Source organism: Heteronotia binoei, chromosome 11 (assembly GCF_032191835.1).
Source record: "Heteronotia binoei isolate CCM8104 ecotype False Entrance Well chromosome 11, APGP_CSIRO_Hbin_v1, whole genome shotgun sequence".
In the NCBI taxonomy this organism is placed as follows: domain Eukaryota; kingdom Metazoa; phylum Chordata; class Lepidosauria; order Squamata; family Gekkonidae; genus Heteronotia; species Heteronotia binoei.
Window position 1 is genome coordinate 82,580,448 of NC_083233.1, and position 26,814 is coordinate 82,607,261.

Genomic DNA, 26,814 nt, shown 5'->3' on the forward strand with positions numbered 1-26,814 from the left:
GAGGCAGCCTAAGCGATGCCCCCCCCCCCCGTGCCAGACGTTTTCACATTCTGCCCAGTCCCCAGTATCTTCTCTCACTGCTGCTATGTCTGGGGCAGGGCTCTGAGCCGGCAAAGCCTATGTGAAGAAGAATTGCAGATTTATACCCTGCCCTTCTCTCTGAATCAGTGACTCAGAGCGGCTCACAATCTCCTATATCTTCTCCCCCCTACAAGAGGCACCCTGTGAGGTGGATGGGGCTGAGAGAGCTCTCCCCAGAGGCTCCCCTTTCAAGGACAACTCCTACGAGAGATATGGGCTGACCCAAAGCCATTCCAGCAGGTGCAAGTGGAGGAGTAGGGAAACAAACCCAGTTCTCCCAGGTAAAAGTCTGCACACTTAACCACTACACCAAACTGGCTCTCCTGAGCCGGGAAAGGGGGGGGGGGGGGGACAGGGCTCAGCAGGCACCCCACATGGGGACGGATCGGGAGGGCTTAGAGGCCAAACTGGCTCTCCCAAAGGCTTCCTTCCACTGGAGGAGAGGGAATGGGAATCCCCCTCCCCGCACTGGCTAGGGAGCATCAGCACAATCCCAGACTTCTGAAAGGGGGAGTCTCTTGCCCAGGGCGACTTCTATATGGATCTACATCAAGACCCCATGGACTGCCACCACCGCCAAAGTCAGCGGGGCTTGTCTGACTGCAACTGCATGCGAAGAACTGGATGATTTTACGCCTGCCTCAGATAGGAAACCCCATCCCTGAGACGGGCAAAGACAGACACGCAGGCTCACGGCAGGAGATTCAGCGGGCAGCTAGTGAGACGGAGAGGGGAGGCGTAAGGCAACGTGGTGGGGGTCACATGGGAACTCCCCCCAAATGGGAAACAGGAGGAGAAAGAGAAGCGAGGAAAGCGGAGAGTTGGGCCGAGCTGTTGGCTACGGCTTCGCCAAGCCCTTGGGGCTAAAGCCCACAGACTTCTTTTTCTGCTGGAACAAAGCCCAACACCTCCCAGCCTCCCGTCCCTTCTATCAGAAGAAATCCAGCACCCCAAAGGAGAAAAACCCCACTGGATAGGACACCAAGAAAAGGGAAACGTGGCTCTCACGTTAACCAAAGAAACCAGATTCTGCTGCCAATGTAAATGCGGTTGACCCTTAAGACACAGCTCCTTTCTTACGTGAAACCTTTTTGGAAGAGAGGGGAGCAGAGGCCTACGAAGAGAGCAGCCCTCTTCTCGAACACTGGATTTCGGGGCAGGTCAGCAGCAGCCATTAAGCACCGGACAGGGAGGAAGTCTTCTTTCTCTGAGGTGAAGCAAGCTGGAGTTTTTAAAAGTGCTGGAAAAGCTGAGATAACAAGCCGCACCCCCCCTCCCCAGCGTTGACGGAATCCTCAGGAGTGCAGTGAGGCTGGAGACCTCCCGGACTTGAGCGACAGAGCTACTTTGTCAAATACCCTCCAATACTCTTAAATTCATTTTTTAAAAGTAACAGTTGATAGATCTCACGGGATTATAAATTAGGAAGCTGGACGGATGGAGATTTCTGAAACGGGGGACAAGCTGGGCCGCATCTACTGGTGGAGGTGAGCCCGGTCGTCGGGGCGCTTGATGTGAATCCTCCGGACCCGCTCGATGCGTTCCCGTTCCTCGTCCTCCTCCAGGTGGTGGGAGCGGCCAGCTGCCCCTCCGGTGGCCTCCAGCAGCGCGTTGTCCGGCCCTCGCCCGTCCTGGGCCTCGTAAAGCAGGATGTTCAAAGTCTCCTCGTAAATCCGGGCTTCTGGGAACTCCACCTGCACGCCCCAAAGCAACGGCACTTAGAAGACATTCCCCACTCTGCTCTCCGCTCTTCAGCCCCATCGCTGACCCATTTCCCACTAGCCTCACGCCGCTCTCACGCTCCTCTTCTCCGCGGGGCTACCTTTGGATTTCGTACTCTCTGCCCCGGGGCTGCAACTAGCGTCACCTTTTTCACTCGGCAAACAAGCTGGTTTTTAAGAACATAAGAGAAGCCATGTTGGATCAAGCCAGTGGCCCATCCAGTCCAACACTCTGTGTCACATAAGAGCATAAGAGAAGCCCTGTTGGATCAAGCCAATGGCCCATCCAGTCCAACACTCTGTGTCACATAAGAGCATAAGAGAAGCCCTGTTGGATCAAGCCAATGGCCCATCCAGTCCAACACTCTGTGTCACATAAGAGCATAAGAGAAGCCCTGTTGGATCAAGCCAATGGCCCATCCAGTCCAACACTCTGTGTCACATAAGAGCATAAGAGAAGCCATGTTGGATCAGGCCAATGGCCCATCCAGTCCAACACTCTGTGTCACATAAGAACATCAGAGAAGCCATGTTGGATCAGGCCAATGGCCCATCCAGTCCAACACTCTGTGTCACATAAGAACATCAGAGAAGCCATGTTGGATCAAGCCAATGGCCCATCCAGTCCAACACTCTGTGTCACATAAGAGCATCAGAGAAGCCATGTTGGATCAGGCCAATGGCCCATCCAGTCCAACACTCTGTGTCCCATAAGAGCATAAGAGAAGCCATGTTGGATCAAGCCAATGGCCCATCCAGTCCAACACTCTGTGTCACATAAGAACATCAGAGAAGCCATGTTGGATCAGGCCAATGGCCCATCCAGTCCAACACTCTGTGTCACATAAGAACATCAGAGAAGCCATGTTGGATCAAGCCAATGGCCCATCCAGTCCAACACTCTGTGTCACATAAGAGCATAAGAGAAGCCATGTTGGATCAGGCCAATGGCTCATCCAGTCCAACACTCTGTGTCACATAAGAGCATAAGAGAAGCCCTGTTGGATCAAGCCAATGGCCCATCCAGTCCAACACTCTGTGTCACATAAGAGCATAAGAGAAGCCATGTTGGATCAGGCCAATGGCCCATCCAGTCCAACACTCTGTGTCACATAAGAACATCAGAGAAGCCATGTTGGATCAAGCCAATGGCCCATCCAGTCCAACACTCTGTGTCACATAAGAACATCAGAGAAGCCATGTTGGATCAGACCAATGGCCCATCCAGTCCAACACTCTGTGTCACACAGTGGCCAATATATATGTGTGCGTATACACACACACATTGTGGTTAATAGCCACTGATGGACCTCTGCTCCATATTTTTATCCAATCCCCTCTTAAAGCTGGCTATGCTTGTAGCCACCACCACCTCCTGTGGCAGTGAATTCCACGTGTTAATCACCCCTTGGGTGAAGAAGTACTTCCTTTTATCCGTTTTAACCTGACTGCTCAGCAATTTCATCGAATGCTCATGAGTTCTTGTATTGTGAGAAAGGGAGAAAAGGACTTCTTTCTCTACTTTCTCCATCCCATGCAGGATCTTCTCAAACTCTATCATGTTACCCCGCAGTCGACGTTTCTCCAAGCTAAAGAGCCCCAAGCGTTTTAACCTTTCATCATAGGGAAAGTGTTCCAAACCTTTAATCCTTCTAGTTGCCCTTTTCTGCACTTTAGAGGATCTTGTTTGCTGCGCGAAAGAGGCGGAGCAAGTTGCAGCCCCAAGGCAGATAATGTGAAATCCAACAGAAGCCCCGCAGAGAAGAGGAGAGTAAAAGCGGCATAAGGCTAGCGGGAAATCGGTCACAGTCTCTTAAACCACATACTCATGAGTCAGACCGGCAGCTGCTCTCCCGGGTCTCAGGCAGAGGTCTTTCACATCTCCTCCTGCCTGGTCCTTTCATGGGAGATGCTGGAGATGGAGCTTGGGACTTCCCCCATGCAAGGCAAATGCTCTGCCACTGAGCCAAGGCCTCTCCGCTCAGCTAAGAGGGCCTCTTCACAGCAGTGCCTGTACACCAAGCCCATCCCCAAGATGCTGTTTTTGGTGGCCGCACGCCAACAAGGCAATTATCTTGTCCTGGAGACATGCCGAAGTCTGGGCATCTGGGAGAGCTTTGGAGCAGGACTGGATGAGGCACCATGAGGCCACTTCATGGGTTCACACACAGATCCAAAATTAGCCTCCAGCAACTGTCTCCAGCACAAACTGTTTCTTCCGCCGCTTCTTGTTCCCCACAGTCTCCCCCTGCCCTTCCTCTCAGCTTGTGTTCTCACCCTGGCTGTGCCTTGGTCCTTGAAGGTCTCCTGCTCTCTGATGGGAGCTCTGGCCATGCTCCCTTCCAACTCCTTACAGCAGGGGTGTCAAACATGTGGCCCGGGGACTGAATCAGGCCCCCGGAGGGCTCCTATCAGCCCTCAACCAACTGGCTGTCATCTGCTTCCTTCTCTCTCTCTCTCTCTTGCTTCCTTCTGCATCATAGCTTGCTTTGCCAGGCTTGCTCAATCACACAGGAGCTAGAGAGCAAAACCTCTATTTTCTCCATTGGCTGAGTCTCCAAGGCGGGGAGGGAGAGCTTGCTTTGCCAGGCTCTCTCAATCACACAACAGAGCTACTGAGCCAAGCCTCTCTTCCTTCTATTGACTGAGGCTCCTCCCCCTCCGGTCCCCTAGGGAAGGTAGGAAAGAGCCAGAGCTTCCTTTGCCCAGTTCCCTCAATCCGACAGGAGAGATACAAAGAAAGCACTTTTAAGACCAGTGAGTACTAACGTTTTAAGCATGTTTTTAAGTTTTTTTTAAAAAAAATCTTTAATTGTGTTTGCCTGTGACCTTTATAAAGTTTGTATCTCTGCTACCTAATCTCAAATAGGTACACACGTGGCCTGGCCCAGCCCAACATGGCCTCATTATGTCAGATCCAGCCCTCAAAACAAATTAGTTCGGCACCCCTGCCTTACAGTGACGTTTCAATGCAAGAGATCACCTAGGTGGTGCCATCTGCTCTCCTGTCCTGATAGGCCTTTTGTTCCACCCCTTTTTCTCCCTCTTTCCCAACTCCTGTACAACTTGGCCTGTTCCCTCCTGCCCTTCCCCAAGCCAGACTCTCTGGGGCAGGGACCTGCCTACGGTCTGCTTCTGAAATCCTGCGCCTGCAGACTGGTTCTCCAAGTGCCTTTGGGTCCATCAGTGCTCAGCCAGTCCAAGGCGATGCTGTGGTTTGCACCAGCCGCCCAGAGCAGGTGGATGCCAGGAGGCAGCAGGGAAACTAGCCGGAAAACCCACCTTGGTCTGTTTCTTCTCGGTGGCGTACACGATGGACGTGCAGCAGACTTCGGCAATCTTGCGCCCTTGCCCGTAGAAAGACCAGCAGCAGATCTCATCCCCGATCACGTCCTTGATGAAGAGGACACGCCCGTTGAACCGCAGCGACAGCTTGTCAAAGAGCTCAATGTTCTTCAGCATGTTGTCGTCAGAATTGCTGAAGGAAGGAAGCCAGCAGGGAACGGTTATGCGCTCCGGCGTCAAGCAGCACTGCGACAGGGTAGAAGGAGGCAAGTGTGCTCTGCTCCAAATTTCCAGACATGACCCCACCCCCAAAGACAAGTGCCAGGGCCTTCTTTCACTGAGGGCAGCACCAAGCCAAGCATTTGTCAGTTGAGGGCACACCAGCAACTGGAAGGCTGCAACTCCCTGATCTCACCTCGCTACAGCCCACACACCTCTCCTCCAGGTCTCTCAAGAGAGCTCCTAGATTCAAGTCCAGGAGCATCTGACAGTCCCGCAAGATTTTGGGGGGCATCAGCTGTTGAGAGTCAAACTCCCTTCATCAGATAGCATTGCCTCCTGAAAGCTCATGCCCCAAAAATGTTGGTCTCTCAGGTGCTCAAATCTGACTGTTCTTCAGCAGACCAATGAGGCCAATCTCTGAATCCATCCCCAAGAGAAGGGAGCCACTCACTGTTCCTTCCTGCCCAGTCAATCTCTGAACCCATCCCCAAGAGAAGGGAGCCACTCACTGTTCCTTCCTGCCCAGCCAATCTCTGAATCCATCCCCAAGAGAAGGGAGCCACTCACTGTTCCTTCCTGCCCAGTCAATCTCTGAATCCATCCCCAAGAGAAGGGAGCCACTCACTGTTCCTTCCTGCCCAGCCAATCTCTGAATCCATCCCCAAGAGAAGGGAGCCACTCACTGTTCCTTCCTGCCCAGCCAATCTCTGAATCCATCCCCAAGAGAAGGGAGCCACTCACTGTTCCTTCCTACCCAGCCAATCTCTGAAACCATCCCCAAGAGAAGGGAGCCACTCACTGTTACCTCCTGCCCAGCTAAGCACCCAAAGAATTCCTCACCAACTCCACTGCCAGAGAAACCACTTTTGAGCGCAGCATCTCCTTTAAAGCCCGGGCACGGAGCTCCACAAGCCTGCAGGTTTCCAAGTACCTCCCCCTCAGCCGTTTCATCCCTTTCCTCCACCTGGAGTCTTCATCCAGGTGAAACCCCTTTCTCTTCACCAAGCGCTGGACCATTTGTATGCTGCCCTAAGGGGCTTAAGGGAGGCATCCATGGCCGCTTCCCGCCCACAGACCCTGCAAAACAACCTTGTGAGGTAGACTAGCATAACTGAGCGACTTCCTGAGGGTCACCCAGTGAGCTCCACGGCTGCATGAAATCTTGAACATTGGTCTGCCAGATGGCAGGGATCTCTCTCTCTCTCTCTCACACACACACACACAGAGCAAAGGGATCAACTGTTCAGTGTCAAGCAAAGAAAGCTTTTACCTGGTGTAGGAATACTTGTTGTTGCTTCGGTTGTACAGCAACTTGACTGCTGGCTGCAGGAAAACAGGCTGGTTCAGTGTTTGGGCCATCAACCCAGCTTGACGGAAAGCCCCCCTCCCCCGCCCGCTGTGTGTTGGATCAGCCCACAGGGCCCAGGGCTGGCGGGTGACAAGGAGGCCACTTATCCAGCTTTGGATGGCACATTGAGAACAAGCCCTGACGAAGGGGGAAGGGAAAGGCTGAGGGGAGAAGGGAAGGGGCAGCTGCTAAGTAAAACCAGTGACACCCCTCCCGCCACCCCCCCCCCACGAAGTCTGTAAGGCCTTGCTTACCTTGATTGACGTGGCAATCAATTTTTGCTCTTCTTTGGAGGACGTGATAACGGGCACTTTGCAGAAGGGCTCATAGACGTCTTTGTTCTGCTGAAATGAGAGCGCCATCGTACACAAAAGGAGAACACGGAATTGAGGAGAAAGTACAAAACGTAAAGAAATCTGTGTAAACAAACCGGGGGTAGCCAACGGTAGCTCTCCAGATGTTTTTTTGCCCACAACTCCCATCAGCCTGATGGGAGTTGTAGGCAAAAACATCTGGAGGGCTACCATTGGCCACCCCGAAATAAACCATGAACAACACTTATTAGCATAAATCAATAACCTACAAATACAACATAGTGCATAAATTATGTTGAACCTATAGAAAACGACAACTGCAGATTTATACCCTGCCCTTCTCTCTGAGACTCAGAGCGGCTCACGATCTCCTATATCTTCTCCCCCCACAACAGACACCCTGTGAGGTGGGTGGGGCTAAGAGCTCTCACAGCAGCTGCCCTTTCAAGGACAACCTCTGCCAGAGCTATGGCTGACCCAAGGCCATTCCAGCAGCTGCAAGTGGAGGAGCGGGGAATCAAACCCTGTTCTCCCAGACAGGAGTCCCTGCACTTAACCACTACACCAAACTGGCTCTTGTTATTGATTTATATACTATGTTGTATTTATAGGTTATTGATTTATACTAATAAATGTTGCTGTTGAGAGGTTATTAGTTATTTGCACAGTTTTCTTTGTATTTTGAAACGAGAGCACCAGTCAGGGGCAAGAAAGTGGGCTCAGGTTGCCCATTCAGAGCTGGGAGAGGCCTGGAGAGAGTGGGGGGTATAGAGAGGGAGCTCAGCAGGGTCAGTGTCACAGAATTCACCCCCCACCCACAAAAGCAGCCTTTTTCTCCAGGGGAACTGATCTCCGTAGTCCGGAGAGGAGTTATAATGCCAGGAAATCTGCCCAGAGGTCGGTAACCCGAGTCAAGGCAGAATCCGCGGCTACTTTTGGACAACCAACCAAACGGCCACTTCTTCTGCAAGTTGGTGTGCTTCTGGAGGGGAGCAGGAGCCTCTCTAGGGTAGGGCTGGCCGAACTTGCTTAACGAAAGAGCCACACAGAATTAACGTCAGATGTTTGAGAGCCACAAGACATGAATGCCAGATGTTTGAGAGACGGAAGGAAGGAAAAAAAATACATGGGGAAGAGATGACAGAGGGAGAGGTGGAAAGAAAGCAACTTTAACATTAAATGCATTCTCCAAGCTGCCAGGGGGAGGGAAATGCCTTTTCCAAGTCAGCAGATGGGCAGTGAAGGTTTCAAGAGCCACATAACATCTGTGAAATAGCCAACATGTGGCTCCCGAGCCGGTTTGGCCACCCCTGCTCTAGGGTGTCCACGCAAACGCAGACCCTCCCCCCCTACATCAGCAGCCAGAGGTTCAGGGCCCTCTCAGCAAACGTGGGGTCTTCTAAGCCCCAAGGGCTTCTGACTCATCCTGATGGCGGGGGGGGGGGGGAGGAGACGGAGGAGGCTCCAAACCAGCAGGTCTGGCCCGGCCTGTTCCCACGGATGCCCCAGGGAGAGGCCGAGTGTGTGCCTACCTGTAGGGCCGCCTGGCACTCATCCACCAGGCCCTGCACTAGGTAATACTTGGCCTCTGCCAACAGCTCTTCGATCTCCCGCCGGCTCTCTGGAAGTGGCACGGCGCCGTCGCGTAGGTAGTTCAGGATGGTTCCAAAATGCTTCCCGCAGCGGTCTATCAAAATCCAGCCTGGAAAGGGGCGGAGAGAAGCGGAAAGGGCTCACTCGCTCGGAGGAGATGAAGAAGGAGAGGGATGCCAACTGGCAGAGTTGCCACCCAAAGTAAGCACTGCTCATTGGCTGGCACATTCAGGTTCCTTGGAGGAGTTGCTGGGGGCCAGGAAATACCCCCAGCCCCTGCAGAGATGCCTGGGAATGAAGCGGTGTGGGGAAGAAGAGGCTACGCAGGACAAGGAAAACCCACAACGATTATCAAAGATTTCAGGTTTTCACGGCTGGTAACATCATTAGGGTTTGTAGAATCTTTCAGGATCAAGTGCCGTGTTCTACTGGAGAAAGTTTTCCTTCCAGACGTTTCGTTCTCAGCTGCGGAGAACATCCTCAGTGGCGTTGCAGCCGGAGCAGGCGCTCAGACCTTCTTGGCTGCTGTGCATTGAGTGGGGCCAGGGCTGCTGGAGAGCTGCTATTTCTAGGCTGGAGGGGGTGTGATGAAAGGGCAATTGGTTTGTGGAAGTGCCCATTGTTTGGTGGGGCTTCCTGGAAGGGTAGTGATAAGGAAACTGGCTGTTGAATGTGACCATTGTTCTGTGTTAATTGCTGGGAGGGTTGGAAGGGGTTTGAAGATAAGGAAGATGGTTGTTGGCTGTGGGGGGGTGAATTCTGTGACATTGACCCCGCTGAGCTCCCTCCCTATACCCCCCTAGAAATAGCAGCTCTCCAGCAGCCCTGGCCTCTCCGCAGCTGAGAATGAAACGTCTGGAAGGAAAACTTTCTCCAGTAGAACACGGCACTTGATCCTGAAAGATTCTACAAACTCTAAAACCCACAACCTTTGCAAGACCCAAGCTGGGGAAAGGCAACCGTGGACAGACTTGCAAACACTTCTCTGGTTACCTGGGCCAAGTGGGAATCTGCTCCAGGTGAGCAAGCATGAAACAAACAAGAGGTGAGAACTTTCTTCCGAACAGTCTTCCAGGCATACTGTTGTTGGTCTGACTGACGGCACTTGCAGGGGTTTCGAGGTAAGGGATGAGAGGAGGGGGTTTGACCCTGGGATCGATCCCCTGGTGGTCTCCCTTCCAAGTTTCAATCAAGGCCAGCCCTGTTTAGCTCCTGAGCTCTGAGGGGCTTGGCCTCATCTAAGCTGTTGCTGGATTAGAATTCATTAACAAATTGAAAGCTGATTCATCTGAAATGCATTGCTGGAAGAGGGTTTTATGGACACCCTGGACTGCATGGGATGGAGAAAGTAGAGAAAGAAATACTTTTCTCCCTTTCTCACAATACAAGAACTCATGGGCATTCAATGAAATTGCTGAGCAATCAGGTTAAAACGGATAGAAGGAAGTCCTCCTTCACCCAAAGGGTGATTAACATGTGGAATTCACTGCCACAGGAGGTGGTGGCGGCTACAAGCATAGCCAGCTTCAAGAGGGGATTGGATAAACAGGGACCTGGAATGCCTAATTCACTCCAGATGTCAGGATGTTGCCAATCCCGCTGCTTTCAGATGTTAATTACTTTAGCTATAACCTTGTAACTTCCTATTGTATCTGTTGACCTCATTCTGTCTGCCCCAAGTTTTGCATTTTGCCTCTCTGACACTAGCTGGGAGTCCTTCACACCAACGCTGAGTAAACAGATGACTCTGTAGACTGCATTTTGTTTTGAACGGGATTTTCTGCCCCCCCCCACCCCATGTTGTTGTGTATGCCCAGCGGCGTAAGGGATTTATACTCCAGAGGATCAGAGGAAGTGAGATCTGACTCATGAAAGCTGATGCCGGAACAAATGTTGTTAGTCTTTAAAATGCCACTGGGACTCCTCCCCTTCCTTTTTAAAAGAAGCAGCTGACCTGCCACAAATTGGAAGGTGGGTGTCGGCAGGCTTGGAACTTTTGCAAACAACTGGCCTTGCTCCTGACCCGTCAATTTGTCATGTCTGTCTGCTGATCTGACCAGAGTCCTGCTCAGGGGAGGGATGGTGGCTCAGTGGCAGAGCATCTGCTTGGTAAGCAGAAGGTCCCAGGTTCAATCCTCGGCATCTCCAACTAAACAGGGTCCAGGCAAGTAGGTGTGAAAAACCTCAGCTGAGACCCTGGAGAGCCGCTGCCAGTCTGAGTAGACAAGACTGACTTTGATGGACCAAGAGTCTGATTCAGTACAAGGCAGCTTCATGGGGAAGGGCTGTGTGGCTCAGTGGTAAGCATCTGCTTGGGAAGCAGAAGGTCCCAGGTTCAATCCCTGGCATCTTCAACTAAACAGGGTCCAGTCAAGTATGTGTGGAAAACCTCAGCATGAGAGCCTGGAGAGCCACTGACTTTGATGGACCAAGGAGGGTCTGATTCAGCAGAAGGCAGCTTCATCTGTTCATATATGTTCATATGCCCTGGCTCCGGCAAGCAAGACTGCAGAACTTTATTTCTCCAATAAATTGCATTTCAGAAGAAATGCAAAAGAGAGGGCTGACTATTGAATGGCATTTGCGGAAGCTCCTGTGAGCTGGCAAAGAGAAAACAGAGAGGCCGAACGTCTTGTTTCAGGGATTTCTCTCCAGCAGGCTGAATGAGTGAGTGGCTCCAGAGAGGTCATCTTGCACAGGAGTGGGAGAGGCGCTGAGTTTCCATAAACTAAGCAAAGGCCGGTTTTATGGGCTGAGATACAAGAATGCACTTGGGGGGGAGGGAGAAAGAGCAAAGCTCTTTTTTTTTTTTCTTTTTCTACAAATAAGGCCAAAGAATGCACAGGGGGCCCTCTGTTCATGGCATCTCAGCGGCTTGCTCTCCAGGCGGTGTGTGTTACAGCAGGGCCTGAGCGGGATGTGGCACAAGCCCTCTGCAGCCCTACCACACTGTTTGCATACAGATTACTTCCTTCTACTTTGGAGACTGGCTGGAAGGTTCACAGGCCCATCTAAGGCCAAGGAAAAATCCCAAACTGAAGAAGCATGCATGGGCACGAAAGCTTCTACCCAGAATTAGACTTAAAGAAGAAGAAGAATTGTAGATTCACACCTCACCCTTCCCTCTGAATCAGAGACTTAGAGCGGCTTACAATCTCCTATGTCTTCTCCCCCCACAAAAGACATGCTGTGAGGTGGGTGAGGCTGAGAGAGCTCTGACAGAAGCTGCCCTTTCAAGGACAACCTCTGCCAGAGCTATGGCTGACCCAAGGCCCTTCCAGCAGCTGTAAGTGGAGGAGTGGGGAATCAAACCCGGTTTTCCCAGATAAGAGAGCTCTGGCTGACCCAAGGCCATTCCAGCAGCTGCAAGTGGAGGAGTGGGGAATCAAACCCGGTTCTCCCAGAGAAGAGAGCTCTGGCTGACCCAAGGCCATTCCAGCAGCTGCAAGTGGAGGAGTGGGGAATCAAACCTGGTTCTCCCAGAGAAGAGAGCTCTGGCTGACCCAAGGCCATTCCAGCAGCTGCAAGTGGAGGAGTGGGGAATCAAACCCGGTTCTCCCAGAGAAGAGAGCTCTGGCTGACCCAAGGCCATTCCAGCAGCTGTAAGTGGAGGAGTGGGGAATCAAACCCGGTTTTCCCAGATAAGAGAGCTCTGGCTGACCCAAGGCCATTCCAGCAGCTGCAAGTGGAGGAGTGGGGAATCAAACCCGGTTCTCCCAGAGAAGAGAGCTCTGGCTGACCCAAGGCCATTCCAGCAGCTGCAAGTGGAGGAGTGGGGAATCAAACCTGGTTCTCCCAGAGAAGAGAGCTCTGGCTGACCCAAGGCCATTCCAGCAGCTGCAAGTGGAGGAGTGGGGAATCAAACCCGGTTCTCCCAGAGAAGAGAGCTCTGGCTGACCCAAGGCCATTCCAGCAGCTGCAAGTGGAGGAGTGGGGAATCAAACCTGGTTCTCCCAGAGAAGAGAGCTCTGGCTGACCCAAGGCCATTCCAGCAGCTGCAAGTGGAGGAGTGGGGAATCAAACCCGGTTCTCCCAGAGAAGAGAGCTCTGGCTGACCCAAGGCCATTCCAGCAGCTGCAAGTGGAGGAGTGGGGAATCAAACCTGGTTCTCCCAGAGAAGAGAGCTCTGGCTGACCCAAGGCCATTCCAGCAGCTGCAAGTGGAGGAGTGGGGAATAAAACCCAGTTCTCCCAGATAAGAGTCTGCACACTTAACCACTGCACCAGACTGGCTCTCACAGAAGCTGCCCTTTCAAGGACAATGTGAGGGCTATGGCAGACCCAAAGCCATTCCAGCAGGTGCAAGTGGAGGAGTGGGGGAATCAAACCCGGTTCTCCCAGATAAGAGTCCGCTCACTTAACCACTACACCAAGCTGGCTCTAGACTCACAGTTTGTTCTGGGACTCCGAACAACACCCTTCTAGGTCACTCACATAAGCCTTACAGGTCAAGCACAACGTTTAAAGGGCACCACTTAGAGCAGGGGTGGCCAACGGTAGCTCTCCAGGTGTTTTTTTTGCCTACAACTCCCATCAGCCCCAGCCATTGGCCATGCTGGCTGGGGCTGATGGGAGTTGTAAGCAAAAAAAAACATCTAGAGAGCTACCGTTGGCCACCCCTGGCCTAGAGTGTGGTAGCAGCCTGGCCACCTGACCGAGTTTTCAGTCAGCAGACTCCTAAGGACCAATCCCTGTCTACTAGGCCCTATAAAGTCCTGCCTATGCTATTAAGTCTGGGCGACTTTTCTCTGCAGCGGATCTGCCTGGCTAAGGAATGGAAGTCCTTTCTTTGTTTACCTCCTGCCTCTCCTGGACTCTTATGTCTTGCCTGCCGCTTCTGAATTGGGACCCTTGCCAGCTTGGACCCTGCTCTTTGCCATGGGCCCTGATGTCCACCTCCCTTGGTGCTCCCAACACTCAATCACAGAATCCTAGAGTTGGAAGGGATCTCCTGGGTTGTCTAGTCCAACCCCCTGCACAGCACAGGAAATTCACAAATACCTTTCCCCCCCCCCCCCCCGCCAGTGACCCCTGGTCCACGCCAAGAATATGGCAAAAGGAAAGCAAAGGAAAGAAAAACCCGCTCCAGGATCCGTGGCCAAACTAGCCTGCAGAAAAACAGCTTCCTGACCCCCATCAGCATTTCCTTGGGTGTGTAAGAAACGGCCATGCGCCTCTGATCCATGAGGCTGCCTTAGATGGAGTCAGGCTACCATCTCCTGGCAACCAGTGTCCAAGGTCTCTTTTAGCCAGGGATCCTGAACTCGGGACTTCCTGCGTGCCACGCAGATGCTCCCCCATGGAGTTACTTCCTTGGCCCTCCACATTACTGCACCTTATTGGGGTATTTAAGAACATAAGAGAAGCCATGTTGGATCAGGCCAATGGCCCATCCAGTCCAACACTTTGTGTCACATAAGAACATAAGAGAAGCCACGTTGGATCAGGCCAATGGCCCATCTAGTCCAACACTCTGTGGCACATAAGAACATAAGAGAAGCCCTGTTGGATCAGGCCAGTGGCCCCTCCAGTCCAACACTCTGTGTCACATAAGAACATAAGAGAAGCCCTGTTGGATCAGGCCAGTGGCCCCTCCAGTCCAACACTCTATGTCACATAAGAACATAAGAGAAGCCCTGTTGGATCAGGCCAGTGGCCCCTCCAGTCCAACACTCTGTGTCACATAACATAAGAGAAGTCCTGTTGGATCAGGCCAATGGCCCATCCAGTCCAACACTCTGTGTCACATAAGAACATAAGAGAAGCCATGTTGGATCAGGCCAGTGGCCCCTCCAGTCCAACACTCTGCGTCACACAGTGGCCAAAAATTTTTTATATACACACACACACACACACTGTGGCTAATAGCCACTGATGGACCTCTGCTCCATATTTTTATCTAATCCCCTCTTGAAGCTGGGTATGCTTGTCACCTCCTGTGGCAGTGAATTCCACATGTTAATCACCCTTTGGGTGAAGAAGGACTTCCTTTTATCCGTTTTAACCTGTCTGCTCAGCAATTTCATCGAATGCCCACAAGTTCTTGTATTGTGAGAAAGGAAGAAAAGTACCTCTTTCTCTACTTTCTCCATCCCATGCATTATCTTGTAAACCTCTATCATGTCACCCCGCAGTCGACGTTTCTCCAAGCTAAAGAGTCCCAAGTGTTGACAGCAGAGTTTTAATCTCTACTCCAAGAACAAAGGCAGAGTTTGGCAGAGCCCTCCGAAGAGGGCCATGTTTCTGAGACAAGGAAATGAAGCTCCGAGAGACGGTTCCTGGAGTCCAGCTCAGAGAAACAACCTCAAGCAAGAACAAGGACGACGCAAACTAGAGGGGCTGTAAGCACCAGGAAAGCCGCAGCAGGAACCAGTTCCTCTGCACTGGCAAAACTGGGTTGCTGCATCCAGTTGCGCTGAAGTGGCAAAGGTGCACTGCAAAGCGGACCAGGTGCTTAGCCAGCTACCGATTCCATGGCAGAGAAGCAAGCGCGTGTGCCATCCCCTTTCTCAAGTGCCAAATGCGAGCTGAGGGCACGTTCGTTTATTACAGACCTTAATTACAATGATGGGCCATCCAGCCCTCTCTGCTAGAAGACTCACAGTTATAACAACCATTACCAAAACGTATCATAAGAACGATGCAGGAGCGGAACAAAAATACAAATATAAAAAGCACAGAGCACACCGGAAGGCGAAGTCACGGAGGGGGTGCCAGATGAAACAGGAAAGTCTTCACCTGCTGGTGGCAGAGAGGGGCAAGAGACAGACAAATCTCCAAGGAAGGAGAGGGCTCCATAGTTTATGTTTCCTTGCTCAGCTTGCCACCTGCCTCATCGGGGGGAGGCGGGGGGGGGGGGGAAGCTGAAGCAGGGCTTCCATAGATGCCCGTAGTGCTTGGGAAGGAGTGGGCAGTCCTTCAGAAATGCTGCTCCCAACCAGTGTTCCCTCTAAGCTGAATTAGTGCGAGTTAGCTCAGAGATTTTTAGCCTGCAGAACATAAGAGAAGCCATGTTGGATCAGGCCAATGGCCCATCCAGTCCAACACTCTGTGTCACACAGTGGCCAATATATATATATATATATATATATATATATATATATATATATATATACACATACATACACATACACACACACACACACACTGTGGCTAATAGCCACTGATGGGCCTCTGCTCCATATTTTTATCCAATCCCCTCTTAAAGCTGGCTATGCTTGTGGCCGCCACCACCTCCTGCTTACCGCCCTCCACTGCAAAGACTGCCCATTTATACTCACTCTCTGCTTCCTATTACTCAGCCAGTTTTTGATCCACAAGAGGACCTGTCCTTTTAGCCCATGATTCTCGAGCTTACTAAGGAGCCTTTGATGAGGAACTTTATCAAAAGCTTTCTGGAAGTCAAGGTAAACAATATCTATTGGGTCCCCTTTGTCCACATACTTGTTCACCCCTTCAAAGAACTGTAATAGGTTAGTGAGGCAAGATCTTCCCTTACAGAACCCATGCTAAGTCTTCCTCAATAACCCGTGTTCATCAATGTGCCTACTCATTCTGTCCTTGATAATGGTTTCTACCAACTTTCCCGGTATTGAAGTCAGACTTACTGGCCTATAATTTCCCGGATCTCCTCTGCAATCCTTTTTAAAGATGGGGGTGACATTTGCTACCTTCCAGTCCTCAGGAACGGAGGCAGATTTCAATGAAAGAGTACATATTTTTGTCAAGAGATCCACAAGTTCAACTCTGAGTTCTTTCAGAACTCTTGAATGCATGCCATCCGGACCTGGTGACTTATTAGTTTTTAATTCACCAATCAGTTGTAGGACCTCCTCTCTTGTCACCTCAATCTGATTCATGTCTTTCAACACCCCTTCCAAAATTGGTGGTTCTGGAGCAGGCAAACACCTCCAGCTCACACCTTTTTGTCTTAGATCAGGAAAAATAGCCCCAGAGCATGAGAATTGATGTAGCAGCTCACCACTTCAATGCCAGTAGCTCACAAAGTTGATTTTTTTTTTTTTTGCTCACGAGACTCTGCAGCTTAAAGGGAACATCGGTCCCAACCCCTAAAGAGCTTTAAAGGCCAACACCCAGATTATTGTGCCTGGAAACAGACTGGGAGCTGATTTAGATGGACAAATTTGTAAAAACCTCCTTCCTCAAAGGTTTTTAAGCAGAGGCTAGATGGCCATCTGACAGCAATGCAGATCTTGTGAATTTAGGGGGAGGTGTTTGTGAGTTTCCTGCATTGTGCAGGGGGTTGGACTAGATGCCCCTGGAGGTCCCTTCCAACTCTAGGATTCCTGACCATTAGAGCGGTTACTCAGTGGAACAGGCTTCCTCCTCGGGAGGTGGTGGGCTCTCCTTCCTCGAAGGTTTTTCAACAGAGGCTTGATGGCCATCTGACAGCAATGCAGATCTTGTGAATTTAGGGGGAGGTGTTTGTGAGCTTCCTGCCTTGTGCAGGGGGTTGGACTAGATGACCCTGGATGTCCCTTCCAACTCTAGGATTCTATGACCAAGAGGGGAGCAAGATGGTCCCTGTGACCCACTCCAGTCAAGATCTGGCTGCAGCATTTTGCACCCACTGAAGACCCTTCTCAAGGGCAGCCCCACCCAGAGTACCTTGCAGCAATCTAATCGGGATGCAAGCAGGGCATGCCCCATCACAGTGGCCAGATCTTTTCTGCCCAGGAGCCAGTAAAATGCTGGTCAAAGGCCCTCTTGGCCGCGGTGGCTACCTGCTTCTCCAGCAAGAGGAGAGGGCCCAAGGACGCCTCCAGACGAGGGCTCTGCTCCTTCGTGGGGAACCCAGCCCCACCCAGAACAGGGGATGCCTTCAATTCCGAGACAGACTTTTCGCTCCCCACTGGCACTTTGGAGAGCTGAGTGCGAACTGCGTATTGGTGAGGAAAGGAAAGGTCCCCTGCGCAAGCACCAGCTGTTTCTGACTCTGGGGTGACGTTGCTTTTACGTTTTCACAGCAGACCTTTTTACGGGGTGGTTTGCCATTGCCTTCCCCAGTCATCTACGCTTTCCCCTCAGCAAGTTGGGTACTCATTTTACCGACCATGGAAGGCTGAGTCAACCTGGAGCCAGCGACCTGAAAACACAGCTTCCGCTGGGGATCGAACTCAGGTCATGAGCAGAGGGCTCCGACTGCAATACTGCAGCTTTACCACTCTGCGCCATGGGGCTCTTATATTGATGAGAACCCAGCCCAAATCGCAGACGCCCTCGCCCAGCAGTTTCATGTCAATGCTCAAGAGCCTGAGGGATGAGGTGGAACCTTCCGGGCAGCACTCCTTCGACATCACCTCCTGAAACTGACCCTTCAGGTAGGGCTGGAACCACAGCAAAACGGTGCCTTCCCATCCCAGCCTGGAAAGGCAGTCAAAGAGGATGCCCTGATGACACAGCATTTGCTTCTCTGTGAGAGGACGATGTTCACCAACCGCATACACATATCGTAGGTATAAACCAACTATGTACATGTTGGACACAGCTTATTTCCTGCCTATCCTGCCTGGCAGTAGCTCTTCGAGGTCCTTGGAACCAACTTCATACCTCTGCTACCTGTGAAATAGAGACAAACCTTCTGAGTGCCAAGCCAGAAGCCCATCCCAGCTCCCGGGCACTTCCTCGGGCTTGAACCGGCCTGCAGACATTGCTGCACAGCTCCAGCCATTCCCATCATTCCCATGGATGTCTTTGGTCCACTCATCTCCCTTCTTGGTTCTTCTGGAAAAGCCGTTTAGGGGGTGGGACAGAAGACTCCACGTCTCTATGGCTTCCCCACCCCCCAAACAACTCTCTCAGAAGTCACCTGCAACAAATCCACTTTGCATGACAGCTTCTCTTGCAGCAACCCTGCAGTGACCGGGAAACCCTGAGCCTTTGGTGGGGCTCTTCCTCCAAGCAACGGTCCTGGTGGAGAGGCTTCAAGGACCATCACGCATGCAGCTGCCTTCTACTGAATCAGACCGTCGGTCCATCAAGAGCGGTATTGTCTACGCAGACTGGCAGGGCTCTCCAGGGCCTCAGGCAGAGAAAGGCCTTTCCCGTCACCTGCTTCCTGAGTCTCTTTAACTGGAGACCCCAGGGACTGAACCAAGGATCTTCCGCATGCCAAGCAGAGGCTCTGCCACTGAGCTACAGCCCCACTTCATGGCTCTCCAGAGTCTCAGGCTGAGGTCTTTCCCATCACCTGCTACCTGGTCCTTTTGAACTGGAGATGCCGGGGATTGAACCTGGGACCTTCCGCATGCCAAGCAGAGGCTCTGCCACTGAGCTACAGTCTCTCTATTAGCCACACAGCCCCTTCCAAGGGGGGTGGGGAGGGCGTTTACCTTCGCTGTCCGTGAGAACCTCCATCCGCCCGCTGAACATGGCCTTCAGCATCGTGTCCTGCTTGGTCAGCGTCTGCATGGTGGTGTAGTAAAGGGCCCCGCCGATGTTCAGCTTCACATACTTGGAGCTCGGGCTGGCCCCTTTGAAGGAGGTGGTGCGAGTGGCGGCTGCCGGCACTGCTGTGCTCACCACGGTTTCTCCAGACATCTCTTCCTGCAAAGGAGAAGAAGATATTGGATTTATATCCCGCCCTCCACTCCGAAGAGTCTCAGAGCGGCTCACAATCTCCTTTACCTTCCTTCCCCACAACAGACACCCTGTGAGGTAGATGAAGATATAGGATTTATATCCCGCCCTCCACTCCGAAGAGTCTCAGAGCGGCTCACAATCTCCTCTACCTTCCTCCCCCACAACAGACACCCTGTGAGGTGGGTGGGGCTGATAGGGCTCTCACAGCAACTGCCCTTTCAATGACAACCTCTGTGAGAGAGCTACAGCTGACCTAAGGCCATTCCAGCAGCTGCAAGTGGAGGAGTGGGGAATCAAACCCTGTGAGGTGGGTGGGGCTGAGAGAGTTCTCCCAGAAGCTGCCCTTTCTAGGACAACCTCTGCCAGAGCTATGGCTGACCCAAGGCCATTATAGGAGTTGCAAGTGGAGGAGTGGGGAATCAAACCCGGTTCTCCCAGGTAAGAGTCCGCCCACTTCACCACTACACCAAACTGGCTCTCAGAGACTCAGAGCAGCTCACAATCTCCTTTCCCTTCGTCCCCCACAACAGACACCCTGTAAGGTTGGTGGGGCTGAGAGAGCTCTGACAGAAGCTGCCCTTTCAAGGACAACTCCTGCCAGAGCTCTGGCTGACCCAAGGCCATGCTAGTAGGTGCAAGTGGAGGAGTGGGGAATCAAACCCGGTTCTCCCAGATAAGAGTCCACACACCAAACTGGCTCTCCAGGAGAGGGAGCTTGAGTGAGGGTCCCTTTGGCTGGGCGGGGAGGCTAAGCCGACACACCAAGCAAACCCATTCCCCTTTGGAGGGTTTACAGACAAGGCAGCGGAGGCACATGCATGCGCAGCTGGGGCATTCTCAGTGCAGCCTGCCACTCCATGCACTTTCTGTCTCCTTTGGTTCTAGGCACCCGACACTTGGCCCTGCTATAGGACCCGCCATGAGTGGCTGAACAAAGCAGGAGTCAAGTATCACCTTTAAAACCAACCAAGTTTTATTCAGAATGGAAGCTTTTGTGTGCGAGAAGCACACTTCATCAGACAATAGTATGGAATGCCTGATGAAGTGTTCTTCCAGCACACAAAAGCTTCCATTCTGAATAAAACTTGGTTGGTCTTACAGGTACAACTTGACTCCTGCTTTGTTCTACTGCTTCAGACCCACACGGCTGCCCACCTGGATCCATCACCATGGGCTGCTGTTTCAGCTGCCCCTGCTGCCACAGAGGGTACGGGCAAAGAAAACATGGACGTTGAGTCTCCAGGGGCCTTGGCGCCCTCAGTATGTGAGCATGCAAACTCGAAGGGCAGCAGAATGTCTCCATAAGAGAAGAACATAAGAGAAGCCCTGTTGGATCAGGCCAATGGCCCATCCTAACACTCTGTGTCTCACAGCGGCCAAAAAAAACCAGGTGCCATCCGGAGGTCCATCAATGGGGCCAGGACACTAGAAGTCCTCCCACTGTCACCCCCCCCCCAAGCATCAAGAAGACAGAGCATCACTGCCCCAGCCAGAAGAACATAAGAGAAGCCATGTTGGATCAGGCCAATGGCCCATCCTAACACTCTGTGTCACACAGCGGCCAAAACACCCAGGTGCCATCAGGAGACCAAAAAGCTCTGCATCAGAGGACCAAGACATCAGGTCTCTACCAAGGGAGCTTTGACTCTCAAAAGCTGACCCCCCCCCCCCAATAATGTTCATCTCTGAGGTGGCTGCTGGACTAGAATCCAGCTGTTTTAATTTAATTTAATTTTTAGATTTATACCCCGCCCTATGCCACAAGCCGGCTCTGGGCAGCTTGCAACATTAAGAAACCTTACAAAACATCAAACAAACTACATCCAAACTAGACAATCTCATCATTATAGAATTAACAAAAGCCATGATCCACATCATCGGCAACAAGTCACAGCCCACATATAGGCTGGTAATGTTCAGCATAACATAAGCATAAGGTGCTGGGGGGAGTGATGACTTCAGGGGACACCCGTCGGATCAGTTAAAAGCCTGGCGGAAAATCTCCGTCTTACAGACCCTGCAAAACTTAGATAAGTCCTGCAGGGCTCAGGTCTCCAACGGGAGCTCATTTCACCAGGCAGGGGCCCAGACCGAAAAGGCCCTGGCCCTTGCTGAAGCCAGTTGGGCACCCTTACGCTTAGGGATCACAAGAAGATGTTGTGCAGCTGACCTCAGAACCCAGGGGGGGCTCATATGGGGGGAGGCGGGCCCGAAGATATGCAGGCCTCCGGCTGTTCCGCTGCAGACCAAGGCGGCTACCCTCTGAAGCGATAGAGCAAGGGTCTCCTTGCAGAAACACCTCCTCGAGGTCCAGTCTTTAAGGCCCGGTTCTCACAAGCAACAGAGAGGTGGCTGACCTGTGACCAGGCTGTACCACTTCAGAATGGAGGTGGGGGAATCACATGAAGGCCCACTCTTCCATACAGATGGAAAACCGGCCAGTGAAGGAGGAATTGGTGCTATAATCCCCCTCCCTCTGACTCGTGGGGAGGGCTCCCTTAGATGGGGGGAAACTCATTCCTACCCCAGCTCCCACCTTTTCAGCAGTGGTAGAGGCCAGAACCGAGACCGACTTCTGAAAACAAGGTCTCTGACATGGGGGCCGTGTTTCAAGGTGCACCCTCCAGCCTCTCACCCCAACATAGAGGGAAGCTAGTGGAAGAACTGGGAACAGGAAGCTTAGGCTAGAACAGGGGTGGGGAACAGTGGCCATGCTGGCTGGGGCTGATGGGAGTTGTAGGCCAAAAACATCTGGAGAGCCACTGTTCCCCACCCCGGGGCTAGAAGCAGCCCAAGGGCTTTGGGTTAGGACTCCTCTCCCAACCCTTCTCCTGGTTAAAAAAAAATAAATTAAAATCCAAAGGTGGGTTGGGAGAGAACGGACCTCACGCCTTTGGAGTGAAGAACCACCTTGCAGCCGTACACTGCAAGCTCCAGGGGCCTTGGGAAACAACTTCCAAATATGTACCCATCAGATATTTGGCTCCTAGTAGCCACATTTTTCAAAGAAACCACAGTGCCTAGCAGAAGCCTATCGCAAACCTATTCTGGGGTCCCTCCTGAGTCACTGTGCTTTCCTTCCCCAGGGGCTCGCAACACGCCACACTTGGGAAACATTTCCCGGCTTTATACCACTGCGTCAGGAGCACAAGCCCTGCCAACCTTGTCCGCTGTCAGCGTCAGCTCTCCCCCTTGAAATATTTTTCAAAGCCCAGAGAGCAACTCTGCTCCCTGCCTGCAGAGAAGGGAAGCCTCTTGGAAGGAGGATTTTTACAACCCAGAGAACTGCAAATGTCGGGATGAGACATTTCAGTCTCTGGGTTTCCCCCACCCACCCACAGAAGCATGCAAGCCAGTGGTCTGCTCAGCTGTGCTCCAGTTAGAGAAGCACGTTCGCCTCTTGCCCCTTTCCTGAGCCAACAAGGCTGCCTTTCTCTATCGCTTGTGGACTGTTGGTTTTGCATTTGGTCTGGCCTGGGAATTCCAGACCCCTCCCCCCACCAACAAAGTTTTGACCCAAGAAAGATCTCAAGCAAAGACTCCATGAGTCAGATTTTCCATGCTGCTGGAAACAATGGAAGAAGCGCTCTGTTTGCCTCTCTCTGCCTCCTTTCCCCATGAACATTCTCCACTCCTAAAAGATATTGGATTTATATCCTGCCCGCCACTCCGAATCTCAGAGAGGCTCACAATCTCCTTTACCTTCCTCCCCTACAACAGACACCCTGTGAGGTGGGTGGGGCTGAGAGGGCTCTCACAGCAGCTGCCCTTTCAAGGGACAACCTCTGCTAGAGCTATGGCTGACCCAAGGCCATTCCAACAGGTGCAAGTGGAGGTGTGGGGAATCAAACCCACACTTTCTCACAATATAAGAACTCGTGGGCATTCAATGAAATTGCTCAGCAGTCGGGTTAGAACGGATAAAAGGAGGTACTTCTTCACCCAAAGGGTGATTAACACATGGAATTCACTGCCACAGGAGGTGGTGGCGGCTACAGGCATAGCCAGCTTCATGAGGGGGTTAGATAAAAATATGGAGCAGAGGTCCATCAGTGGCTATTAGCCGCAGTGTGTGTGTGTACGTATATATATATAAACATTATTGGCCACTGTGTGATACAGTGTTGGACTAGATGGGCCGTTGGCCTGATCCAACATGGCTTCTCTTATGTTCTTAAACCCGGTTCTCCCAGATAAGAGTCCGCACACTTAACCACTACACCAAGCTGGCTCTCTTTTCTCCCCCGCTATCACCCTACTAATTCATGATGCCGTATTTCAAGTGGGCCTTTTCAAGGCAGCCCAGTTTAGTTTAGTTTGGTTTAATGTGGATGCCAGCTGCTTCACCCAAAGGCCTGGTGGAACAGCTCCATCTTTTTTTTTGAGGGGAGGGGATTTATATCCCACCCTCCACTCCAAATCTCAGAGTGGCTCACACTCTCCTTGACCTTCCTCCCCCACAGCAGACACCCTGTGAGGTGGGTGGGGCTGAGAGGGCTCTCACAGCAGCTGCCCTTTCAAGGACATCGTCTGCCAGCAGGCGCTGATCTCTTCTTACCTTCCTGAAACAAATCTACCGACGCATTTCAGCTAGCAGGAGAGCAGCACTGGAAGTCTCCCTCCTCAGATATAATATTCCGTAGTAATTTATGCCAGGGTGAAGAGGTGTACCAGTCAGTCCTGTTCAATTTTCTGCACAACTGGTCAGTACATGAATGCTGAGTTGTATCTATCTTTCCAACCAAGGCTCACCTCTACCCTACAACTTTGTTTCCCAGTTTAAGAATTCTGAGAATAGCTTCATTTTCTGGACCAAACAGGAGAAGTTGGAGGAACCCTTCAGCTATGACCCAAGAACCACTGACGTGAACCAACACAGCAGCAAGGCAAAAGAATAGGAGTTGCCAATTCAAATCCCAGCTCAGCCAAGAATTTAGGAAAGAGCCTTAGGCAAACTTTCCCTGTCTCAGTATGGGGGCTCGTAGTAATAGCCCTCCTTAAAGGGCTCTTGTAAGGATTACTGAAAAGATGCGAAGCATCTGAACACTTCAAATGTTCGGTATTTTAACAGCAAATGAACCACGGATGTAAAGAATGAGGAGCATCCCTAATGCATTGTGACTTTTCTAACTTCTAACAGGAGGCATGCGTTTCCAGCCCAGTCAAAGCTTCCTTTAAAAGGCAACAAGCCCAGCTCAAAAGGCAGTGAAGAACAATGCCAGGACTTCCCTCAAGGGGTGATCTGACCTTCAAGGCAGCCCTGAAAGAGGAAAGTCATGAATAATGGAATTCCGGCAGGATCTGTCTGCAGTAGAATGAAGGGAACAACTCCAGTTACCAGGCTGTCTTTGGGGTGCATTTGCCAGAGGAAAGTTTATCCCTTCCCCAGGCAAATGTCCCTAATAGGCCTTGCATAAATAGGTCCACTTACAGCTAAAGCAGCAGCCGCCGCCAATAGGGGGAGGGGGGGGGGAGAGAGGAGCCATTAACCCAGCTTGTCTCCATGGTGAATTCTCTTTTTCTTTCTCAAGTTGCCCTCTGCTTGCCAGCCCTTCCTCCTGCCTAACCCTGCTGGCATCCAGGTGAAGGTTGCCCCAATGCTTCTCAGGGCCTCCCAGTGGCTCCCTAGACACCCCCAAAGGTGGGGCCGAGGAGGGCAGCAGAGCCTGCCTTTGCTAAGAGGGAGGTTGCGACATCCTCCACAAGGCTGAGAAGGGAGGCTGCACGGCCGAAATTTTTTTTTTTGGGGGGGGGGCTGAAGGTCAGAGAGGGAGAGAGGCTGGGGGTGCCCCTGCCGGCTGTTGCAAACTAGGTGCTCCCCATGTGACATGGTGATGTTATCAGTGCAGGGGAGGTGCCAGAAGTCAGTAGGGTTGCCAAATCCACTTCAAGAAATATCTGGGGACTTTGGGGGTGGAGCCAGGAGACTTTGGGGGTGGAGCCAGGAGCAAGGTTGTGACAAGCATAACTGAACTCCAAAGAGAATTCTGGCCATTACATTACAGCCCTGAGCCACCTCGGTAGGAAGGGTGGGATATAAATCGAATAAAGGGACCGTGCACCTTTTAAATGCTTTTCTTCCACTGGAAATAACGAAGGATAGGGGCGCCTTCTTTGGGGGCTCATAGAATTGGACCCCTCAGCCCAAGCTTTTTGAAACTTGTAGGGTGTTTTGAGGAGAGGCGGCAGATGCTATGCTGCAAATTTAGTGCGTCTACCTCAAAAACAGCCTTTTCAGAGCCCCGGATACACACAGTTCGATTCTCCACTACACCCAATGGCAGGGATGGCCAACGGTAGCTCTCCAAATGGTTTTTTTTTTTTGCCTACAACTACCATCAGCCCCAGCCAGCATGGCCAATGGCTGATGGGAGTTGTAGGCAAAAAAACATCTGGAGAGGTACCCTTGGCCACCCCTGCCCTATGGGAATCGGCCTCCGTAGTGCCCTGCAGACATTTCCCTCCCCCACCCCGCTTTCTGAGGACCCTGAAGCGGGGGATCCCCTGCCCCCACCTGGGGATTGGCAACCCTAGAAGTCAGCCTTGCCCAGGGTGCCAGACAGTCTAGGGCGGGCCCTGGCTGCGGGGTTCACGCGCCCCCCCCCCCAAAGCAGGCCCTGGGGGAGGGGGCTTGCTTTCTTGAGGGACCCCTCCCCTCAGTTTAACCCCGCAGACTTCTCTCCCCCCCCCCCCCCCCCCGGCCCGGTGCTCACCATGAAAAGCCCGCGCGAGGCCTCCCCCCTCAGCCCAGGTCCCGACGAGGAAGCGCCAGGGAGGGGGGGCCGGGAGGAAGCGGCGATGACGTCCGAGGGAGGGGGCGGGGACCAAGGCTTCCTCTCCTCCCCCCCCCCAAGCGCCGCCCCTCTTGCCTTTCCGGGCGGAACGAAAGAGCAGCGGAACCCGAGTTTCCCACCCAGAGTTTCCGGCCGGAGTGCTGTGAGCGAAGGACGCCCCGCCGGCCTGAGGGGGGGGGGACCGGCCGGAGGTTTTAAAGGCAGCACGCGACATCCCGCTTCCGACAGGAGGGACGCGACACATACTTATTTGCTTGTTTTAGATTTCTGCCTGGTCGTCGTGGGCGGGCCGCTCCTCTCAGGGCCCGCGGGGGCCACTTCCGGTACACCGGCGGAGAGCGGAAGTGCCCTTCTTCCCCCTCGATTCGATGCCTCCTGGGAGCCGCCGGCGAGGGGAGGAGGGAGGCGACGGTGGCTGCTGCTGCTGCTGAGGGGGTGGGGAGGAGTTCTTTTTTGGGGGGTCGCCGCCCTCCCCATCCTCTTCGGCCTCGAGCGGCCCCCGCCCTGGGCTCGGCCCCTAGCAACAGCCCCGCGAGGTAGGCCCAGCCCCGTCTCCCCACGTGACAGAGGAGGCGGGGCAAAGGGCGGCCTGGGAGGAGGAGGAGGCGGCGTTCTCGGGCCTCCCAAGGTCAGCTCCAGCCGGCGCCGCTTGACCTGCCAGGGTGGGGGGAGAAGCTGCACCTGCCAAAATTCACTCCTCCCCGCCGGGGTCATTCCAGGGCACAGCAGACCCCCCCCCCCATATGTCCCCTTTTGCATCAGGCCAGGTAGGGCTGGGGAGGCGCGAGAGGGCAGCCCTGGGGCTGAGATCCCCCTTCCTCCAGCTCCCCACTGGCAGGGCCGGGTGGGTCAACC

The 26,814-nt window shown here is 52.7% G+C and overlaps 1 protein-coding gene across 2 annotated transcripts; it reads right to left on the bottom strand.

Annotated features, from left to right (window-relative positions):
- Positions 1-1,283: 1,283 nt before the first annotated feature.
- On the bottom strand, positions 1,284-25,985 carry KCTD10 (potassium channel tetramerization domain containing 10). Of its 2 annotated transcripts, none has more exons than XM_060249898.1 (7): positions 25,879-25,985; positions 18,916-19,129; positions 8,504-8,673; positions 6,912-6,998; positions 6,580-6,632; positions 5,085-5,280; positions 1,284-1,775 (listed from the first exon to the last, which is right to left on the bottom strand). In XM_060249898.1, exons 1-7 carry the CDS (start codon positions 25,879-25,881, stop codon positions 1,557-1,559), a joined length of 942 nt encoding a protein of 313 aa, XP_060105881.1. In that variant the 5' UTR covers positions 25,882-25,985; the 3' UTR covers positions 1,284-1,556. The 2 variants fall into 2 exon arrangements, with proteins under 2 accessions (XP_060105881.1, XP_060105880.1); XM_060249897.1 differs by having other exon boundaries at positions 6,912-7,001; positions 25,879-25,945.
- Positions 25,986-26,814: the final 829 nt, after the last annotated feature.